The 23,143-nt window shown below is 34.6% G+C and overlaps 4 protein-coding genes across 4 annotated transcripts; all 4 read left to right on the forward strand.

The window, feature by feature from the left end:
• Positions 1 to 2: 2 nt before the first annotated feature.
• On the forward strand, positions 3 to 7,166 carry LOC132700066 (transmembrane protease serine 9-like). Its single transcript, XM_060667183.1, has 12 exons — positions 3 to 144; positions 753 to 811; positions 1,262 to 1,356; positions 1,415 to 1,577; positions 1,636 to 1,896; positions 2,081 to 2,221; positions 3,628 to 3,715; positions 3,780 to 3,835; positions 6,125 to 6,219; positions 6,274 to 6,436; positions 6,689 to 6,949; positions 7,005 to 7,166. Exons 1-12 carry the CDS (start codon positions 84 to 86, stop codon positions 7,146 to 7,148), a joined length of 1,587 nt encoding a protein of 528 aa, XP_060523166.1. The 5' UTR covers positions 3 to 83; the 3' UTR covers positions 7,149 to 7,166.
• A 1,374-nt stretch (positions 7,167 to 8,540) lies between these two features.
• Positions 8,541 to 9,547, forward strand: LOC132700067 (chymotrypsin-1-like). Its single transcript, XM_060667184.1, has 5 exons — positions 8,541 to 8,544; positions 8,589 to 8,604; positions 8,667 to 8,829; positions 8,880 to 9,140; positions 9,225 to 9,547. Exons 1-5 carry the CDS (start codon positions 8,541 to 8,543, stop codon positions 9,366 to 9,368), a joined length of 588 nt encoding a protein of 195 aa, XP_060523167.1. The 3' UTR covers positions 9,369 to 9,547.
• A 3,389-nt stretch (positions 9,548 to 12,936) lies between these two features.
• On the forward strand, positions 12,937 to 16,801 carry LOC132699808 (trypsin-7-like). The gene is made up of 5 exons (XM_060666704.1): positions 12,937 to 13,022; positions 13,090 to 13,184; positions 13,234 to 13,393; positions 16,265 to 16,528; positions 16,586 to 16,801. The coding sequence occupies exons 2-5, from the start codon at positions 13,102 to 13,104 to the stop codon at positions 16,727 to 16,729; spliced, it is 651 nt and encodes a 216-aa protein (XP_060522687.1). The 5' UTR covers positions 12,937 to 13,022; positions 13,090 to 13,101; the 3' UTR covers positions 16,730 to 16,801.
• Positions 16,802 to 17,519: 718 nt separating this feature from the next.
• On the forward strand, positions 17,520 to 23,018 carry LOC132700068 (transmembrane protease serine 9-like). The gene is made up of 12 exons (XM_060667185.1): positions 17,520 to 17,619; positions 17,682 to 17,737; positions 17,787 to 17,881; positions 17,936 to 18,095; positions 18,992 to 19,255; positions 19,314 to 19,454; positions 20,686 to 20,830; positions 20,911 to 20,966; positions 21,722 to 21,816; positions 22,266 to 22,428; positions 22,480 to 22,740; positions 22,798 to 23,018. The coding sequence occupies exons 1-12, from the start codon at positions 17,565 to 17,567 to the stop codon at positions 22,939 to 22,941; spliced, it is 1,635 nt and encodes a 544-aa protein (XP_060523168.1). The 5' UTR covers positions 17,520 to 17,564; the 3' UTR covers positions 22,942 to 23,018.
• Positions 23,019 to 23,143: the final 125 nt, after the last annotated feature.

Raw genomic sequence — 23,143 nt, forward strand, 5'->3', positions numbered from 1 at the left:
ACTAGATAAGAAGCAATATTTAAAAATGGAACCCATTCGCACCATGTTCAGTTAAAAAAGTCACCAAACAAAGGCGGTCAAGTATGCTGTATAATATATTTGCCTTGTTAGCGTTGGCATTGCCTGCCACCATCCAAGCAGCTCGTAAGTAAACGGCAATTGTGAAGTGAGAAAACTTGATTTTTCTTCTTTTAATTATCATTAGATTTTTTTGTTTTTAATTTCTAAATTGAGAATCGCAAGATGTATTGAAAGTACTTCCCAATTTAAATTAAGAGAAATATGCTAATATTAATTTCTGATAAGACACATGGTACCTACCTTAGTACTTAAACTTTTTGTATTATCGCGAAAATAACTTATCTATTGAAAAAAATATTAAAGGTCTTCCTGGTTAATATGTTTCAAATTTATCAGAAACAAATTATGTACAGGGTCGTTACTGGAGTGCTTTACTATTTCTAAACTAGATATGATAAAGTCGACTTCACAGATATAAGGCATTTTTTACCATTTTCAAATCTTCTGGAATCTTCCTGTGGGGGTTAATGATGAACTAAAGTTGCTGGCATTTCGCCACAGTAGCCTGTGGAAGTTTCCTTGAAAAATAAGGAATTTTTTGTTTGTGTATGTATAAGCAGACCGGACAGCTATGTCGATGTCAATTAAATGCATCACAGATGATGCTTTTCTTATATCATACTGTTACAAAGAAAATGAATAATACTGTCAATACTATTTCTTTGTTTTAGCTGCTGCTGGCAGAATTGTCAATGGAACAAACGCCACTCAGGGTGAATTTCCTTATATGGTAAGTCCAGAATTGTTCACTACAGGTATTTGTTGTGCTTAAAACAATTGTTTGTGAGTATCATGCAACATGAGTCATGCAAAATTAATATCAACAAAACGATTATGATAAATTTTCATAACTCCATTCCAATTTAAACATTTGCTTTGGAATAATATGTTACCAATAAAAACTATTTATTCGTTATGTAATGTAATGTGTCGAAATCAAAATCTTGGACATTTGGTTAGTAAAAACGATGGAAATTATAATTACATTAAAATGCATCATCTGACGGGAAGAAGCAAAGTTTTGTTTTAAAAATTTTCTTGACAAATTTGTAAAGCAAGTACTCATTGCACCACATGTCTTTAAGTAAACAAGTACTTCTTTCATAAAATAAGACACCAGAACATTTACCGAAGTGAGAAAAAAGTTGCGCGTAGTCTGCACATTTGATTATTTTTTCAGGTATCGATCAGGCTCTATGACGGCACTTATCACGAGTGCGGCGGTTCTATCATTGGACCAAGATGGATATTGACTGCTGGACATTGCATCGACGAGTAAGTTTTTCATTTATCAGTCTCCATTCATTTCTGTCATTCAAGCTCTCTTGAACAGGGATATCTCTTCCGTACGATACGGAACAATTGTTCTGCATGATGGAAGTTATGAGGCGCAATACGACATTAAAGTAGCCAAGCAACATTTGCATCCAGATTTCATCAACAGATACAACGCTGCGAACGAATGGCTTTTTGCGAATGATATTGCTTTACTGGAGGTACTTAACACTATATTTAAATATTAGTTGGTATTCATTCTTTGTACTCGGTTTACAGTTGGTGCAGGACTTGCCATATGGACCTAACGTTCAGCCTCTCAGGTTGCCGGAACAAGAAGCTGCCACACCAATAAACAAAACTGCCACCCTTACTGGCTGGGGCTACACAGACGCGTTCTATCATGAACCACTTACTCTTCAGAAAGTGAACTTAACTGTTTACCCATACAACTACTGCGATCGGTACTTGACCGCACCCTTCGACCCCGTGCAAAACTTATGCGCAGGAGTTTTAGCTAACGATGAGGGACAATGCAACGTAAGTTCCTTGTCTATAATACTTAACATACTATGGAGCACACCAAATGAGTTGAAATTTGGTAACCGAGTAATGTCTTATACAAATTCAGTCCTTCGGATCCATTATGTCCGCATATCGGTGTTGTGTTATCAAGATGTGGAATTATCCTCCGCAATTGAACCATCAAATTTCTTGATTTTAGGGTGACAGCGGTGGTCCATTGGTGGTGGATGGCGTCCAGGCGGGTGTGGTTTCATGGTCAGTGAAACCCTGCATTTCAGCACCTGGGGTATTTACCAGGGTATCTCACTTCAGGGATTGGATCAAGAGTGTATCCGGAATCTAAAAAAATCGATATTTGATAAAATTGTATGATTTTTTTTAATACACGTAATTTGTTCACTGTTCACTGTAAAATTCACTGTAATAAATTTCTGTTAAAACGCATTTTTTGAAATATTCTTTAAGGAATTCAATTAATGTCAAATGATTAAAAATTTGAAATTAACAAAATTCACTTTTTTTCAAATGTAAGGAAAGTTAATAAATCAAAAGCAAAATACTCAAGCGTGCGGAATTTAACGAAAGCAATGTGATGCATTGCATTACATTACAATAGATATTTTATCCGGAACGCGCGTTTTGCAGAAGAAGAATTTAAATTTTTCTCATCTACCATATTTAAATGGATACGTAGTATACTAAAAAATGGAACCTTCACCACGTCCATAGGGGAATAGGTAGTCAGATTCAGGAAAGCCAGAGGTTGTCCTCAAGGCAGATTGTTCTCCCCTCTTCTGTGGACACCACTGGTGGCCAGCCGAATGGTTAGCCTCTCACCGTGGGAAGTACAAAGTAAAAACGATAGCTAATATCATCCTCCAAGTATCTTTGGATACTATAAATAAATAAATCCCACGAAACTAGAAAACTTCGTTATATTTAACAAAATATTGTCTTGTCATTTTTCAAAACATGTCTTCCTGTGATTTTAGTTAACAAATATCGAATATTAAATTGTCTATGTAAAACTGTTTTGTTCAGTAGCTTTTGATGTATCGCCACTCTAGAGAAATTTCTAGAGAAAACAGTTATAATCACAATAACAAAAACAACAAATTGCGGAAATATCAAATATCTTGTAAATTTTAATAGTTTTCAAAAATTATATGTGAAAAAAATTATTCAACTAAAACATCCACATCCGCATCCATTTGAAAAATTTATTCATATCACAAATAATACACGAAAAATAAGCTTGTGCAAAAGATTTGACAAAATTTCGCTATATCCCTATATCCCTATATCAAAGAACGAATTTAAATTTAATTGTTTAACAGTTGTTTTCCTGTATTAAGTTTACTTTCTTAAGCAACGTTTAATTGAGTATGTGTTGTTTTTTATCTTCTTGTGCAAGAGATGATAATATTGGTCATATTCATTAAATAAATAAATAAAAAATTCTCAATCATACTAATCTGTACTTTGCAGTACTTCAATTTACTTTGAATTGATTTTTATTTCTGTTATTTATTTAGTAATTTGTATTGTAATCGGATATGCTCTTTGTTAGACAATGGAAGAGATAATTATTAGTATTATCAACAAAATTGGCGAAAACGCAATTAGTAGATAACTTATCAAGTAACCGGATATTTTAAATTTAAATGAAAGGTAATTTACGTTAGAACAATTTTTTATGAAAACATGAAACTGATTGACAATAACCGCAGAAAGCAGTAGAACCAGCGAAAGCAGTGTTTGGGGAATATTATGGAGTACGTGTCTATGTTAATTGTATCGTTAGCATCGTTAGTGACTCTGGGGCAGGCTGTCCGTACGTATATTACCTATTTCTGGATTATTTAAGCCATAACAATACCTATAACTCTATTTCACAGCTGCGGGGAGAATCGTTAATGGCACAAACGCCACACAGGGCGAATTCCCCTACATGGTAAGTAAAATTTACCTCATTGAGGATGTTGAGGTTTACAGGTTAGTTGATATGCAAATCCTTGATTATTAATTTTTTTATTTTAATTAAATAATATAATAAAAATTTATTATCATTCAATCTGCTTTTCATTAAATATTTAATCGTATGTCGAGCTTGTTCCTCATCAAATTTTACCTTGGGTTTAGCTTTTAAATCCCTATTGATTAGGATATTCCTATAATATAAAATAGAGCGGCAGCCGTTCCATGTTGGCCGTCCCAAATTTGTTTAAAACTCCTTAATTTCGTATTGTCGCGACAAATATCATTGATAATGAAACAATGATATCCGGATACTGAAATTTATCATATAAATTGCTGTGGAAAAGATGCGACACCTACCAAAACTAACTAACTAACCAAAACCAACCAAAACAATTAGACGGGGCCTTTGTTACATTATAAATTACAACGCTACAGAGTATGTTTTTAGGTATGAACCATAATTTACTTTTTTTCAAAATACTCAAATTAGCCCATAAATTTTCAATAAGAAATTCTTATTCAAATAAAAATCTTCTTCTTCTTCGTGTACCGTCTCCACTTCGGTTGGCTATCATCATTGCTATTTTGATTTTGGAAGATGCGGCTTTAAATAGGTTAGATGATGTAACATTAAACCATTTTCGTAGGTTTCTAAGCCAGGATATTCTTCTTCTTCCCATAGATCTTCTTCCCACAATGTTTCCCTGGATTATGAGTGGTAAAATTTCATACTTTGGTCATCTCATGATGTACCCGAGATATTGCAATTTTCTTTCTTTCACTTCCTGTAGGATCTCTACACCTTTTTTCACTCTTCTCAGAACCTCCACGTTGGTCACATGTTCCGTCCATGGTATTCTCAGCATCCTACGGTATACCCACATCTCGAAGGCTTCCAGTTTCCGCTCACGAAACAGGTTGAGAGTCCAAGCTTCCACACCATACAAACGGACCGGGAATACATAACACTTGAGCATTCGAGTTCTCAGATCTAGGCTCAAATCGCGACTACAGAGCAGCTTCTTTATCTTCACAAAGGCTGCACGGGCTTTCTCAATGCGGATCTTTATTTCCGAAGAATAATCCACATTGCAGTCGACACTCGTACCCAGGTAATCATATCTCTCGACTCTGTCCAGCTTTTGGTTTTCAACATACAGATGTTCATGGAGCACTTTCGTTTTGGTGACAATCATGTACTTGGTCTTCTCACCATTGAGTGTCAGACCATATTCTCGACTAGTCTTGACGACATTATTTAACACATTCTGCAGGTCTTGCATGTTTTCGGCGAGAAGTATTGTATCATCCGCGTAACGCAGATTGTTCAGTGGAATGCCGTTAATTCTTATTCCAGCGGTATCATTTTCGAGAGCTTTGGTGAAGATTTCCTCTGAGTAGACCTTGAAGAGGAGTGGTGAAAGAACACACCCTTGTCTAACTCCTCGCTTGATTTCCACTGCTTTTGTCATTTCAGATTTACTATTATTTGTATATCTCTTGTGTCGAGGTTTTTTCGTTCTAGTGCTTCTATTAGCTGCTTGTGTCGCACCCTATCAAAAGCTTTATTATAATCAATAAAACAGGCATATATGTTTTGGTTGACATCAAGACACCGTTGCATCAAGACATTATAGGCAAACAAAGCCTCCCTTGTGCCGAAACCATTTCTAAAACCAAACTGAGTATCTGCTAAATCCTCTTCCAGCTTCTTATAAATCCTGCGGTGGATGACTTTGAGAAAGATCTTCAGTGTGTAGCTCATAAGGCTGATCATACCGTGTTCCTCACATTTTTTGGCATTAGGCTCTTCTTAGGAATTGTGACAAAAGTTGAATGGAGCCATTACTTTGGTATTATTCCTGTTTTATAGATCTTATTAAACAGGGAAGTTACAGCATCTAAGTGTTGTTCTTCAATCAACTTGAGCGCTTCTGCAGGTAGGTTGTCAGGGCCAGGTGCTTTTCCATCTTTGACTGATTTTATTGCTGCTTGTACTTCTTCCTTTAGAATAGATGGTCCAGATTCATTATTAGTGTTGGTAGTTATTTCCTCTCTTTGATCGTTGAAGAGGGTTTTAATGTAGTCTTTCTATAGAATCAGTTGATCTTTAATATCCAACAAATAAAAATAAAAATAAGTATCCCGAATTTTGGCACATTGCGCCCAAAATAAGGGTGATCCCGATTGGTTTACTTCAATAAACTATAAGTAAAGTGACAAGTGCTCTTGATACAAGAATAGCCATTTTAATTAATCGCAGGTTTCCATCAGGATCTACGGGGGCTTCTTCCATGAGTGCGGGGGTTCTATTATTGGACCAAGATGGATTTTAACGGCCGGACATTGCATCGACGAGTAAGATTAAGTTACTATTAATATCGTAAATGTTATAACCGATTTTTGATGCAGAGACGTTTCATCGGTACGATTCGGAACCATTGTTCTTGACGATGATGGATATGAGGCCCAGTACGACATTAAAGTAGCAAATCAATATTTACATCCGAATTTTACCAACGGTTACACCGCATCGGGTGACTGGCTCTTTGCGAACGACATAGCTCTGTTGGAGGTATGTTTTATTTCACTTAAAACTGGAAAAGTCGCAGAATTCTTTATTTTATCGATTTCTTGATGTTTCAAAATTATACACTACTATATTGGAAATCACTATAACAGAAAATAAAAGAATATTCAAAGTTAAGAAGTAATAATTATTTAGTGAATGAGAGAAGGATTGCTTGCTTGCGATATTTCATATCTGACTGCGATGAATCTTGTGCTTAGTAGTATTAATATATTTGCCCATGTATTCGCTTAAAAGTTGTCCGGGGACCTGCCTTATGGACCTGAAGTCCAGCCCCTTCCGTTACCGGAGCAAGATGCACCAACTCCAGTGAACGAAACCGCGATCCTTACCGGCTGGGGATACTTAGACGCATTCTATGACGAACCACTTACGCTTCAGAAGGTGAACTTGACAGTTTATCCTTACAACTACTGCGACCAGTATCTGCCGGCGCCTTTTGATCCCGCACAAAACCTTTGCGCAGGTGTTTCTGCTAACGACCAAGGTCAATGCAATGTAAGTGCTCGCATAGGGTAGGACATGAGTTTAAATATACTATGACACTTTACAGGGTGATAGTGGTGGTCCCCTGGTGGTTAACGGAGTTCAAATTGGTATCGTTTCATGGTCAGTTAAACCCTGCATCTCAGCTCCAGGAGTATTCACAAGGGTATCCCCCTTCCGAAACTGGATAAGAGCTGTCTCTGGAATCTAGAAGTTGATGTTTAGAAATATTTACATGTGCAAAATTGTCATCAGCTTTTCAAATGAATAAAGTTTTTAGTTTAAAAAACAATTTTGTTACACAGTTCATATGATGAAAATTTTTGCTGGTAATGAAACTAGTCAAAAATGGTATAACTGCATTGAAGAAGGTATTTAAAGAACGATGTTTTTTATGTTTGATGTTTGCATAGAATAACATTATTTAAATTAGAATTTTCCTTTGCAGTGCAACTTTTCTGGTTGGCAGTCTCCAAGAAAGTAGTATAACTTAAGTGGTCTAATTTCTAAAATCTAGTGAAGTAGTGACATAAAATAACTCTTGCCCCAAATTAATTTCACCATAAATAAACCATTTTCTAAACATTCTATTATTGTTTGTTTGTCTCTTAAATTTGCAACTGACATCTACTACAGATAACAACACTACAATGTTACATGTAATGATATAACGACTTTGTTTTGAAATTCAGACTAATATAATACTCTAAAAAAATCGGAAATTATTGGTTCTATTAAATTTATTGGTACATATTGCCGATCTAGAAGAAAGATTTTAAGAATTTTTTGACCTCATCGATATCGGCGATACGTAACATTGTAGTGTTATCTTTAGGAGACGTATTCTCGTTAGGGTTATTGGAAAGGCGGAATCAAATCAATTATATGTCAATAAATGAAAAATTGACCTTCGAACACTTATGCAGATGCAGATAACTACTAGGATATATTTTCAATAAAGATAGCGCCTATTATTTAAAAACAAATGAACACGGGTTTCGACCAGTGGGAAAAAGCTGCTTTGTCAATAGGCTACCTGAAACATGTTCTACGTTTTGCTCACTATTTTCGCATCGGTCTTGACCAGCCAAGCTGCCCGTAAGTATTCATGACGTGTTATTAAAATTTGCATGGCCAATTGTAATTTGGGGTTTATTCCACAGCTGCCCCGAGAATAGTCAATGGAACTAACGCCACACAGGGTGAATATATGTATGGTTGGGATAAATTTACTGTATAGGCACCAAATTACTGCGTTCAAATAGACTCTTAAATAATTTGTATGGGCAAATAATGCAATACCAAGATGCTATTACGTAAATTTGTCTCTTTTTCTATTTTATCAGATTAACTGATTTCGTGAAACAGCTGATTTGTTGGAGTTGTAGAGAAATTCGACTTTCCTTTCCTTGTCTTTCTGGATCAAAATACAAAAATGTGTTAAAAGTTATAATTGAAAACAAAATACTTTTAAGCTACCTGTTTAATGTTAAATTTAAACTCAGGCTGTTTAATGTTATAAAAACAGCGGGCGCAAAAAGTAACTCATAACGCTGCGATATACTATTCTAGGTATCCATTAGGCTTAATGCTGGTACATACCATGAGTGTGGTGGTTCTATAATCGGACGTAAGTGGATTTTGACTGCAGGTCACTGCATTGATGAGTAAGCCGTTACTAATTTAGATTTACAAACCAACCACGTTGCGATAATCTAATCTCTCGTAGTGGTATTTCCTCTGTACGGTTTGGCACAATTGTTCTGAATGATGGTGGTTATGACGCCCAGTACGACGTTAAAGTAGCGAGGAAACATTTGCACCCTAACTTCACAGACGGTTACAAAGCAAATGGTGAATGGCTTTTTGCGAACGACATTGCTCTACTGGAGGTACTACAATATCCTATAAATTGATCATTTTTGATATCATCTACTTACAGTTGGAAAAGGATTTGGAATATGGACCCAACGTACAACCGCTTCGATTGCCTCAACAGGATGTACCCACTCCAATCAATAAAACAGCCACGCTTACCGGCTGGGGATACTTAGACGCATTTTATGACGAACCTCTTACCCTTCAGAAAGTAAACTTGACAGTTTACCCATACAATTACTGCGATCGGTATTTGAGCCCACCTTTTGACCCCGCTCAAAACTTATGCGCAGGTGTTTCTGCTAATGATCAAGGCCAATGCAGCGTAAGGACTTTATGGAATCATGAACTTCCTTTCCATCTCTTGGTCGTTAAATTTTTTTTAATTTTCCCATTTATATCTTTGCAGGGAGACAGTGGTGGACCCTTGGTGGTTGACGCAGTGCAAGTTGGTATAGTTTCGTGGTCAGTTAAACCCTGCATCTCAGCGCCAGGAGTATTCACAAGGGTATCCCCTTTCCGAAACTGGATAAGAGCTGTCTCTGGAATCTAAAATTTGATATATGTAACTAAAATGCGCATATTATGATAAATGACCTTTTGATATTGTATTTCAACAACAACTTGTTTAGATATCGTACCAAATATCGTGGTAAACTCAGTATATTACATATACTGCTGCACAACAGCAGAAATCGGATAATAAATGTGTTTGGAATCTAGAAGTTGATATTTTTTCAAATAAATCAAGTTTTCATGATATTACAAACCCGGCTTTGATATTGATGACAATATTTCGGACCAAAAATATGCAGCTGCAAGACTCAGTATCAAAAGAGAGTTTCTTTGGACGTTGCGGTGGAATATATGATGATATGAATGAGGTTTTTCACCTTTGTTCGCTGTTCTCCATTTCCGAACGTAAAGTCGTTTAATTTGAAAAATCATTTAAAAATCTTTCTTATATCCCCGTTTATTAAACAAACAATAAAATATTTTACTGTTTTGAAGTACATATACGTGTTCATGTAGGTACAAGCGGTTTGGTCGAAATATATGAGCCGCTCAAAGGAAAGGATATAACTGAATAATACCATTTTAATTACATTTTTGCTTTACAATAATATTTTTCTAGAAATTCATTGTTAAGATTTAACAGAAAAGTAGTATAGCTGATGAGGTTGCATCATTATAATGAAGTCGTAACAACACTGCATTAAATTAATTTCATCATAATCAAGAAATGTTCTCACCTTTGCATAAGTTTTGTGCAATTTAGTTTCTTATTTTATTCGCTATTATTATCCTTTTTAAAATTTTACCAAAACGTTATTAAAAGTTGAAGAAACATTCTGTCTAATTAATCCGGAAAGTTGTTGTGAGACTGCTAGGCACACCCTTTTTCATTGAAAAAATTATGACAAGCAAATTGTAAAAACTGTTTACTATTCCTAACTTAATAGAGGACTTAACACTTAACTAAGATGCCATTAATTTCTGTGAGAAGAGTATTGCTACACTTGTTGATGACGAAACGCAAATAAGCTGTGTAATTGCTAGCCTTTGCAAAATAGACAAGACGCAAGTACTTAATAATGCTTAATAATTTTAAATGAGGGGTTAGAAAATGGCTGGCCAAACTATATATGCCCAAAAAACTAAAAAATCTACAAAAGCATTTAGAAGTTATAAAACCATTCAACATAAAAAACTATATGTTTGTGACTTGTTAGCAGAAGAAATAGGACATACGCTGTTACTTCTTTCACTATAATATTGTGTCTTCAATCCTATTGAAGAATATGCGGCACCAATTAAAATCAAGGACAATATTCTCCTCCCACTTTAAAGTGTCAGTGTTGAAAAAAATATACTTTCAATCATATGGTTAATTTCATGAGAATTAATTTATGGGAAATTGGTGACAGTGATACAGAACTACATATAGAATAATATTAATCCCTTCTTCATTAAATATGCGTCGGGTATATGCCATAATATTTGGAAAACTTTTATTTTTAGTTATTATATTCTTTTCGTGGTCCAAAAACTTTTGGTACTGCTCACTTACAGATTGTTTGTTGCCAAGCTATTATCTACTAAACACTGGAACCTATATAGGTAGTTTTATTTCATCCATTAAGCCAAAACTATTTCCCTGTAGCAGAAAAATGGTATAACTCACTGACCGACCATTCGACAAAGCAGTCATGAGTAAGACTGACCTATATTTTCTAGTGAATAAGCGATACCAGTAGGGAAGAAAATAGTGATACAAACCATATCGTTAATTGACGTTGTGGTAATGAGCCTGTCATAAGCAAGGCAAAATTAACCATTTTATGGTATGGGTACAATATAACAGCAAAAAATATAAGTAACAGACGTTGTAATTCAGATAATTTAGCTAATTGTTAAATAATTATTATATTTCAATATTTTGTTTCTGTGAATTTATTCAAAATTACAGTAAGCTAGGGCTATTGACTGTTTCTAAATAATTAAGGCCTTTTGGCATTATTCCAGGTATCGATCATTATTATTGATGGTGCCTAGCATTTATACGGTGGTTCAATAATCTCACCCAGATGGGTTTTGCCAATTACGATTCGGAAAGTGAACTTGACAGTTTTCTCGTACAATTACTGCGATCAGTATCTGAGCGCACCGTTTGACCCAGCACAAAACTTATGGGCTGGCCAATACAGCGTATGGAATAGTGACTAATTTGACTTCTTTTCAACCTTTCAGTGGTTAAACTTTATTTAATGTTTTTATCTTTGTAGGGTGATAGTGGTGGACCTTTGGTGGTTGGCGAAGTCCAGTAGGTGTGGTTTCGTGGTCAGTTAAACCTTTCACCTCAGCACCTGGAGTATTCACCAAGGTATCGCCCTTCCGAAACTGGATCAAAAGCGTTTCTATCTTAAGATATTGATAAGCAGTAATAAAATTTTTGTGTGCTCCTTGGAAAGCTCAGGTTCTACTGTGTTACCTAACAAATGAAGCACAACCGAAATAAATTAAAAGTTGGTTAATTTTCGACCAATCGCACCGGACCATACATCGTTGCGAACCCTACAGAATGTTGACTTTCTTGGAGCAGGGGCATTTATTTTTACTAGAAGAATTCATATGCACTTCTTTAATACGTCTCGTTCAAAACATATTTAATCAATAATTTTTAATAATTGCAAATAGTTCGAACAACTCTACGAATCTCTCCACTACGGACCTAGATGTCCAGGAGTCTAAACACATATCATCGTCATCTCGACAAATTTTAACAATTTCCTCTAGCGCACTAAATTAAATTTGGTAATATTTTGACTGTAGTCCCCTCTGAAGCTACTTAGTATATTCTTAAGAACTTCCCGATTACATTTTAATGTAACATGTTGACTTAATAAGAGAATCAATAGAAAATAAAATTAGACAATATGGAACAAATTTACACTTGTTTCACTTCTTGACGGTTCAATACTAGTCACTACATATCATTTTCTAGCTTTTTTAGCTATTGTTACTACTATAAACCAGTCACTGCAACTGTAAGCCTTTAAAACCCTGATTGCAACCGATTACAGCCAGTTTTCATTCATCCGTCTCGAAAGACAAAATGTCCATTTCAAAGCTCAGGTTGGACTGTGTTATAGAATAAATGAATCACAACCGAAATACATTGAAAGTTCATTTTGTTATGCCGCAGGGAAAGGGCATAAATATTACTAACTTTGCTATTGTCTAATATACAGATTCGTAGCAGAAATATATGTAGTAAGGCAACTTCCCTTTTTGTAACCCTCGTAATAAGAAACTAGAGTTCAACGGTAAACCCGATGTGATTTTATTTTCAAAATTATTTGCAAAATTGCAATTTTTTTTTAAATTCTTGCTTCGATTTCTGTTGTTATTTTAAAATGATCCTGGATTCAGTATAAAAGTGCGCATCATCGAAACAGACGATGAAATCTGTTCGTTGTTTTTGTTCATCAAGTCACCATCGAGATATAATTATAACTGATTGGCCAATGAATTGCATTTACCTTATCGAGATACGCCATCTCTATTAGAACGCCACATAAAGATAACTCAAGATGTTTATATTTAAATCACTACCATAGAGCGAAGAGCAGGTGGTGTTTCATCTGAAAAATGCTTCTTCTTGCAGTAGTACTGATTTCCGTGTTATTTAGGAGTCAGGCAACTCGTAAGTACAAATTTCCTATTATCAATCACTTAAGTAAAAGAAAAGTTCTAATAGCAGAGGATTTTAGGTTTCGATTAGAATGGCTGATGGGACTTTCCATACATGCGGTGGAACCATTATCGGGAAAAGGTGGATTCTGACCGCCGGTCATTGCTTGAGCACGTAAGTGTGTGTGAATATGTGGCGTTTTAGTAATCTTTCTTTGATGCAGGGGACTGAGTTCAATCAGGTTTGGCACGATCGTTAGAAACGAAGGAGGTTTTGAATCGGAACGTGATATTAAGATCGCTAAGCAAATTAGTAATCCAGATTACTTGAATGATTATATGTGGGGAGAATGGATCATTGAAAACGATATAGCACTGCTTGAAGTAAGTCTTAGTTTATTTAGTTACTAAGCTTGCGAGGAAATTCTAATTTGTACTCGATGTTATGTTACGTAATGCACCATATAGAGAGAGTACAATAACAACCCACATTTATTCAAAAATTGAACTGAGATGACTTTTACTTGATGAAAATCTAAAATAAATAAGAACTAAAAGTTCAGATTTTCACGAAATTATATATTATGACATGACAACTGTTTCGAAAACACCGTGTCTTTGTCAAATGTAATATTTACCAAATACCTGCTACTATATATACCGAAAAATGACCATAAAACCTTAATTAATGTTGTTGCGAGAATTTAAGTTTAATAAAGGAGAGGAATTTAAATCTAATTGATCGTTAAGCAATACATTTGAATGTCTCATTTTGTTAATCTCCATGGCTTCTAATAAATTTAATTTTCTACTATTTGTGGCTGTGTGTAATGTATCAAAATTGTCGTCAAAAATGTGTTTTTCTGTGTTGAAGTGTGTAGCATAATTAGAATCTAGACTATTGTTTTTAAACGCTCTAATATGTTCGTTAATGCGTTTCTTGAAGGATCTACCTGTTTGTCCAATATAAATGTTAGGACAAGATCCACATTTTAACTTGTAGACACCTGATTTTTGGGATTTTGGACATTTCGATTTATTGTTTTTTAAATATTTCCCTATTGTGTTGTTAGTTCTGAAAGCTTTTTTTAAACCACATTTTGACAAATGTTTTGAAACTGTATATAAGTGTGTGTATAAGGATGACTTGAGCTGTTACGTATGACTGTGTCCGCGGGTGAAGGTTTATGATATATTGAAAATACTAATTTGTTTTGCACTTTCGTAATAGTTAAGTCTAAAAAATTAATAGAGTTATCCTGTTCAATCTCGATAGTGAATTTTATACGATTATGTATTGAGTTAATGTAATTTAAAAAAGAATTTAATTGTCTGTTCATTCCAACAAAGCAAGCAAAGACATCGTCCACATATCTATGCCACCATAAAAAACTTTTACTTAAAGTATGTTCTAGTATGATATTTTCCAAATTATCCAAATAGTGTGGAGTGACAAAGACAAGAATTGTTAAACAATTTTGAATCCACAATCGCCTAAATTATATTCTTTAGTTAAATTACATAAACAAGATATGCCCATTAGACCAGTGGTGTCTTATGTAACAGCTCCAGCAGCTAAACTCTCTACAAAATTAGTAAATATTTTAAACTTCCACACAGATTTTAAACCAAAATTTGCAATAAAAAATTCTTTTAAATTAATCAACAAAATTAAAGATATCAAAATCCCTTCTAACGCAACTCTATTGTCTTTTGATGTACAAAACTTATTTCCCAGTATTCCACCTATGGATGTGATACATTTAGTAGATTTTACCCTAACTCGGAAACAGGTTAACCTATTGGTGAAACAAGATTTATTAGATTGCTTAATAGTATCTTTAGACCAAAATTATTTTGAATTTAATGGACAGATTTATATCTTTAAAGAAGATTTGATTATGGGAAACCCACTTAGTCCTTTTTTAGCCGAGATTTTTATGGATAATTTGGAAAATATATACATACATACATACTAGAACATCCTTTAAGTAAAAGTTTTTTATGGTGGTATAGATATGTGGACGATGTCTTTGCTTGCTTTGTTGGAACGGACAGACAATTGAATTCTTTTTTAAATTACATTAACTCAATACATAATCGCATAAAATTCATTATCGAGATTGAACAGGATAACTTTATTAATTTTTTAGACTTAACTATTACGAAAGTGCAAAACAAATTAGATTTTTCAATATATCATAAACCTTCACGCACGGGCACAGTCATACATTACAGTTCAATCACCCTTATACACACAAATTGGCTGCATTTAACTCTTTTATATACAGACTTCTTAATACGCCACTCTCAACAGAAAATTACAACAAAGAACTTAATATCATTAAACAAATAGCACTGAACAACGGCTACAATCCGTCCATTATAGATAAAATTATAAATAAAAAACAAATACAGACAACAGTAAACTCTATTTATCCGAAACCAAATACAGATCACGAACAATTTAAAACAATTACATACATAGGAGGATCTAGCGAAAAAGTTTCAAAACATTTGTCAAAATGTGGTTTAAAAATAGTTTTCAGAACTAACAACACAATAGGAAAATATTTAAAAAACAATAAATGGAAATGTCCAAAATCCCAAAAATCAGGTGTCTACAGATTGAAATGTGGATCTTGTCCTAAAATTTATATTGGACAAACAGGTAGATTTTTCAAGAAACGCATTAACGAACATATAAGAGCGTTTAAAAAGAATAGTCTAGATTCTAATTATGCTACACACTTAAACACAGAAAAACACATTTTTGACGACAATTTTGATATATTACACAGATCCAGAAAAAGTAGAAAATTAAATTTAATGGAAGCCAAGGAGATTAACAAAATCAGACATTCAAATGTATTGCTTAACAACAACATTAATTAAGGTTTTATGGTCATTTTTCGGTATATATAGTAGCAGGTAGTTTGTAAATATTTCATTTGATAAAGACACGGTGTTGTCGAAACAGTTGTCATGTCATAATATATAATTTCGTGAAAATCTGAACTTTTAGTTCTTATTTATTTTCACATTTATTCAAGTAAATCGATTTAACTCGCGGTTGATTGATTTACTTCCGGCCTTCAAAGATATATAAGTAGATAAGATCAGTTCTAAACATTGGGCGAATCTGCATAGCGTATTACAACTCCAGATCTTATTAATTTAGAGTATATTCTCAGTATTCAATCAATTTTGACGGCAGGTTCCAGTTTTTGGACAGTTTTTTTGTGTTGCCTCTAGCTCGCTGAAGATTTGCCATACGGTCCAACAGTTCAGCCTGCGACATTGCCAGAACAAGACGCTTCTGTCCCAATAAACCAAAGCGCCGTTCTTATTGGCTGGGGATACTTAAGCGGCTTCAGTGTGGAAAAACCCGAAATCCTCCAGAAAGTTAATTTGACTGTTTACGGAAACGACTACTGCGACAAAGTTTTGACGGTTCCCTATAACGATACCCAGAACTTATGCGCAGGGGTTGACGCTAACGATAAGGGACAGTGCACCGTAAGCCTCTGAAATTAAAACTTATTTGATTAACATTAGATATATAAATCGTTCTAGGGAGATAGTGGTGGACCATTACTTGTGAACGGTGTACCAACAGGGATTGTCTCCTGGTCCGTAAAACCCTGCATATCGGCTCCAGGGGCTTTCACTAAGGTATCCTATTATAGGAATTGGATAAGAAACGTAACTGGAATCTAGAATGTCCTCGATCATCAGTATCAGAGTACTAAGACCGATATCGTGAAACGGGAATTTTCGAAACGAATTTGTTTAATAAATTGTACTTAATTGCAGATGTGCTTCATTTCCATAAGAGTCCAACAAATATAGGGATTTAATGAAATTCAAATGTAACATAGGTCAATTATTTATTAATAAATAAAACAGGCATATAGATTGAGTTAATCAAACTCAAATTTTGTTTTGTAGGCTAATAAGAAATAGTAAATAGCCGTACAAACGCAGATTTGCCAAGTTATCTCAGAAAATTGACTACTCGGCTAAGACCGTAATTTTCTCTTTTGGGTCTCAGTTTTTTTAAAGTTTTCTAAAAGATAATTTTATTTATATGAATATTGATGAAATTAATTTTAGTTGAAAAATAGTTAATTCGATTTGACAAATGAATTAATTAAGGGTCCTATATCCTGCTATGTGCTATGCAAAAAGCAGGAAATATAAGTAAACCTAGTAGTTTTATTACTGTCTAACGGATGAATTCGTAGCAGTAAAATGTGGGGTCAAGCAACTTTACTTCTTGTAACCTCGATAATAAGAAAATCGAGTTCAATTGTAAATTCGTTGTTTTTTAAAATATTTGGGATTCAGTTTAAATGCGTTTCCAAACAAACAATGAAATCTTGTCGTTATTTTTATTAATAGGGTAACAATCTGATTTGCCCATGAATTGCGTTTCTATATAAAGATACGCATCTCTATTACAACGTCACGTGAAGATAACGCAAGGCGTTTAAATTTAAACCACTACTATAGTGACAGGAGCAGATGAATTTAGACTATCACAATCTAAAAAATGTTTCTTCTTGCTGTGGCATTGGTTTCCGTTTTGGCTAGCAGCCAAGCAATTCGTAAGTACATTTTTTAAATTTTCATACATTGGAAAATTAATTAAGTGAAATGTGTATTACAGCCCTTGCAAGAATTGTTAATGGGACAGATGCTACAGAGGGTGAATTTCCGTTTATGGTAAGCTGTTTACTACAAAAAAAAGGGTTCCATTCGCAGAAAATTTTAGGTGTCCATTAGAATGGCCAATGGTACTTTCCATACATGCGGCGGAACAATTATCGGGAAAAGGTGGATTTTGACCGCCGGTCATTGCCTGAGCACGTAAGTCTGTGATTTGTGAACATGTGGCGTTTCATTAATTTTTCTTTGATCCAGGGGGCTGAGTTCAATCAGATTCGGAACGATAGTTAGAAACGAAGGAGGTCTTGAACCGGAACGTGACATCAAGATCGTTAAACAAATCGGTAATCCGGATTACTTTAATGACTATGTAGGCGACGAATGGATAATTAAAAACGATATAGCATTGCTTGAAGTAAGTTTTGGTTCATTTAGTTACTAAGCTTGCAATGAACGTTTGGATGCAGGTAACTTGAATATGTTATTAATATATAATTATATAATAATTGAAATCATAATACATGAAACAGCTATTCATTATAATTTCGCATAATTAAATGGTCATTTGCATTTGGGCTTTAAACGTCTACCACTAGCATATCCTTTCCTTCATCTATCACCCTGCATATCCTTTCTTTTCCACAAGAATTCAATGCATTTATTTGTAAATTTATTTCACCATTTTCCTTTTTTTGACCAGGACACATAACGACCTATAACACTATCATATCGTCTCTTCCTCCCTTAGGAAATTTCTCAATAAAGTTGTTTCAAGGTTTGAATAATTATACAAGCTCAATAAATTGATCTTACTGACTGTTATTGACCTGTCCGCTAATGGTTCCCTTAGTTGACGAATTGGAGCATTTTCCTCTTCTAAAGATAGCCAACCTCATCTCATCGGCAAACTATCTAAAAGCAAAGGACGGCGATGTTGAGATAGATAGAACAGTCTCCTGAACTACTGCCCCTGTAGTAGGACAACTATATTTGTTTCCCGACACTATTTAGATTCGCATATCTCACAATTTTCGATATGGAATATATTGGATTATAAATTAAATTATAAATGGAAGCAGACGAGGCGCAGATACTTCAGTTTCTAACATCAGTGTAGTGTATATTTTCTTTTCTTGCATATAAAGCTATGTATTAATCTTATTCTTACATTAAATACTGAGTTTGCAAGCACCACAACCAATGCAAACTTCTGCTTCAGATCTTATTAACTATGAGCTTATACCAAGTATTTAATCATTGTTCTTCTGCAGTGTCCAATTTTAGCAAAGTATCTCTGTGTATTGCATGTAGCTCGCTGAAGATTTACCATACGGCCCAACAGTTCAGCCCGCAAAATTGCCGGAACAAGACGCTTCTGTTCCAGTAAACCAAAGCGCGGTTCTTATCGGCTGGGGATACTTAAGCGGCTTCGGTGTGGAAAAACCCGAAATCCTCCAGAAAGTTAATTTGACTGTTTACGGAAACGACTACTGCGACGAAGTTTTGACGGTTCCCTATAACGATACCCAGAACTTATGCGCAGGGGTTGACGCTAACGATAAGGGACAGTGCACCGTAAGCCTCTGAAATTAAAACTTTTTTTTATTAACATTAGATATATAAATCGTTCTAGGGAGATAGTGGTGGACCATTACTGGTGAACGGGGTACCAACGGGGATTGTCTCCTGGTCCGTAAAACCCTGCATATCGGCCCCAGGGGCTTTCACCAAGATATCCAATTATAGGAATTGGATAAGAAGCATTACTGGAATTTAGAGCTAAATCGAATTTCGATTTCGATCAGGAAATTTGTTATGAATTTCTAATAAAAAAATAATAAATGCATCTCTCTTGCTCTCCTTTACCATCTTGGAGTAACTGTCGTGCTTGAGATATCTCTAAGACCTTATTTTTCATGGACAGGGAACGAGCTTTACATTTTTGTATTTAAATGTCAAGAAATGATCATGTCCGCTTTGGGTTGGTAATTACTCTGATGACTATGCCAATTGTATCGCGTTTCAGAAAGATGAACTTAGTTGAAACGCCGTACTTAATATGGAAGGATTTACGCTAGATCCGCTGAACCGTAGTGAGAGTCAAGCGCTAGCCTTCCCAGACTTATCATCTGGAATCTGCAATTCGTAAAACAATATAAAAATGTCGAGAAAAATATTTCTGTATGAAATAATACCAAGCAAGTAGCTAGCTTATATCGCCTCTTATCTAAAAAGGTTGGTCTTGTTTATTGATACATAATAAATTTTAGGAACAAAATTTATCTAATTAACCTGGCACACTTATTTGCACTCCACGTATACAGGCCTATATAGTGCGTATGATGTTTTGTAGACGGTTGCAAAAGAATGTTTTGGTGTCTCAAAGATAAGTTTCTTGTCGAAATATAGGCACTTAGCTCCATCTGTCAAAGTAAACAATGAATGGTCCATAGTGGTGGTACTCTGCCTCATTTTTTTGAAAAATTTTACCTACACAATGGAATTGCTTCATTTCTGGATATATATAAGAGACGGTATCTTTAAATTCAGCAAGCTTAATCGCAATATCCAAGGTGTTAATTTTTGTTAAAGAGGAGGAGTTTTATATTAATAGGAGAAAATGTGTAGTACTCGAAAAATATTACCTGAATACATATTCGAGATGAAAAGTGTTATGTGGTTATGTAGTTGCAGTAATACTGAATATTTTTTCGTTTCTATCAATATCGCTAGATTGTTTATTACAGCGAATGCGGCTAGTAAAATGTGTTTTGCCTTAATTCCAGTTGCAAAATATAGAATAAACAGCGACTTATTTTCACTGACAATCAAAATGACTCATTAAATTTTATAGTCATAAATATTATTTATATATACATATTAGTAGTATGGTGGTATAAATCTGTTAAGGTCAATTGGAAGATATTTAAGTTTCCATTACGTTGCTGGCATTAGTACGTTAAAAAATTAACTTACAAATGTAAGATAAAAATCGCAACCAAAAGATAACATTCAATATTAATAATCTACTTCTCAAATTAATGAGGAGTTGGATGCGAATGCTTGATTACGACGGGCCATTTTCTTCAAAAATGATTTATCTTTTAGTTGGATTGCTCGTCTCACTCTCAGCTACCAGGGGTGCTGTCCGTAAGTGTTAAATTTTTACATCATTGATTGAGAATCAAATGCTAATTTATTACGATGTCACGTCGGTATCTTCCTTTTAGCAAACCCAAGAATTGTAAATGGTACCAACGCGACTGAAGGCGAATTTCCTTATGTGGTAAGTTTACCTCAATGTTGTAGGATTTAAGATGAACTGTACTCGATTCTGAAAAACTTGGCCAAAAATTGAGTGCATCTATGTCTTATCAACTTTTAGATAAATGACTGACAGCTATTGGGAATATAAATACTCGACAAAATAGTTTTATGTTGAACATCAGGCAACTCGAAATTTACACCTTCACAAACCCGAACTATAATTTACTACGAGGTGTTAACGGGAAAACAAACTAACTAAAAACTATAAATTCCAATTCTGAAGTGAAAGAACACCATCTGAAGATAATGAATAAGATAATAGGATAAATGAGATACTGAGAACACCTTAGAAACATGTCTTCAGTTGGCAAATAAATATGTTATATAATAAATAACAATAAATTGTTATACACAATTGTATTTACTAATTAGAGCCAAACCACTGAAGTTAAAAATTGTTTTTGTTAAAACCGAACTGAATATTTACTTTTACTTATAGAAAAAAGCAAGGAGTTGGTACCATATGGCATTTTTTGAATATAACAACGAAATGTTTAATGATCTTTAATTCCAAAAAATTTTTTCTTAATGCTTTTATTCAATTGATTGACAACTTATTTTGAATCAGCTACGGAAAGCAAATTTCAACACCAACTTAAGAAACATAGTGACATTTAGCTAATTCTCGAGTGATACGGTTAAAGTTTATAGGCTGCTTTAACTTGTGTAGTCATATTCTGTTCAACTTGGTTCAAATTCTACTAACTTCAACAGGTATCCATAAGAGTTTTAAGCGGCCGGTACCATTCTTGTGGAGGCTCTATCATAGGGGAAAGATGGATTCTGACTGCCGGCCACTGCATCAGTGAGTAAGTGTACCGAAAGTGAGGTCAAAATATCAGGAAAATGTTATTTTTGCTTACATTCTGGTACCAGGCACAGAAATCCAAAATTGTCTAACTTTTTTTGTGAACCTTGCCTAGTGATGGTCAATATGACACAAAATAAACAATATTTTATTTATAAAATTTTAGGCATTGACTTAATCATAAATTTTATAGGATTCAATTTGCCAGGTTGGCAACCTAGGTGGGTGACAGTTTTTTCAGTCTGACATTCGTTTGTCAATATTGGCAACAATTATGGAGCCCTATTAGAATTATAGTCCGTTTCCGTCTTAATATTAGTTTAATATTTTATCTATCTTAAGTTTTAATTATTACGATCACCATGTGGTTATCAATAAATCAATTTGGCCTATAAAAATTAGGTTGTACGTACGTACTGGACCAATAAATTATTATTGTTATTAAACCAGGTATATCGAAACTATAAAATTTGGAACAATAGTTCTGGACGAGGGACGAGCTGTACCTTCTCTGGATATCGACATAGCGAACCTGTATTTGCATCCTGGGTTTATTAATGAAGACGACGAAAACGGAAATTGGCTTTTTGCGAACGATATTGCGCTTTTAGAAGTAAGCATCCAATTGATTCTTTTTAACAGTATTTGAAGAATATAATTTCAGCTTGAAAAAGATTTACCTTACGGACCAAACGTCCAGCCCATAGTTTTGCCCGAACAGGATGAAATGGTACCGTTCAATAAGACAGCAGTTTTGGTAGGGTGGGGATATATCGACGCATCTATTGATGAACCCGACGTTCTTCAAAAAGTTAATTTAACGATATACGACAATGAATATTGTGAACAATATCTGACTGCTCCTTATAACAATACCGAGAATTTATGCGCTGGAGTATCGGGGAATGACAGAGGACAATGCAGTGTAAGACGGAGATCTGGTCTGAAAATTGAACCTCCTTTGACTATGGTTTTCATTTAGGGAGATAGCGGCGGTCCTTTGGCAGTTGACGGTGTTCAAATTGGCATCGTTTCATGGTCACTCAAACCGTGCATCACGGCACCTGGTGTGTTCACGAAAGTATCTTTGTACAGGGACTGGATCAAGAGCGTTTCCGGCATTTAAGATGTGACGTGAATAAAAAAATTATAAATTTCGATTTCAAATATTTGTATTTTTGACGTAAAATAAAAATAGTTATTTCGCTGCTGGCTTGCATATACGTGTGAATCACCTGGAAATATAGAGAAACGAAAAAATTGATAGAATCGAAAAATTCTGCCAGAGTTGGATTTTGGTTCTACTCCCAACTGTAAGCTACTCAATT

Source organism: Cylas formicarius, unplaced genomic scaffold (assembly GCF_029955315.1).
Source record: "Cylas formicarius isolate icCylForm1 unplaced genomic scaffold, icCylForm1.1 PGA_scaffold_3__17_contigs__length_32017465, whole genome shotgun sequence".
NCBI lineage: Eukaryota > Metazoa > Arthropoda > Insecta > Coleoptera > Brentidae > Cylas > Cylas formicarius.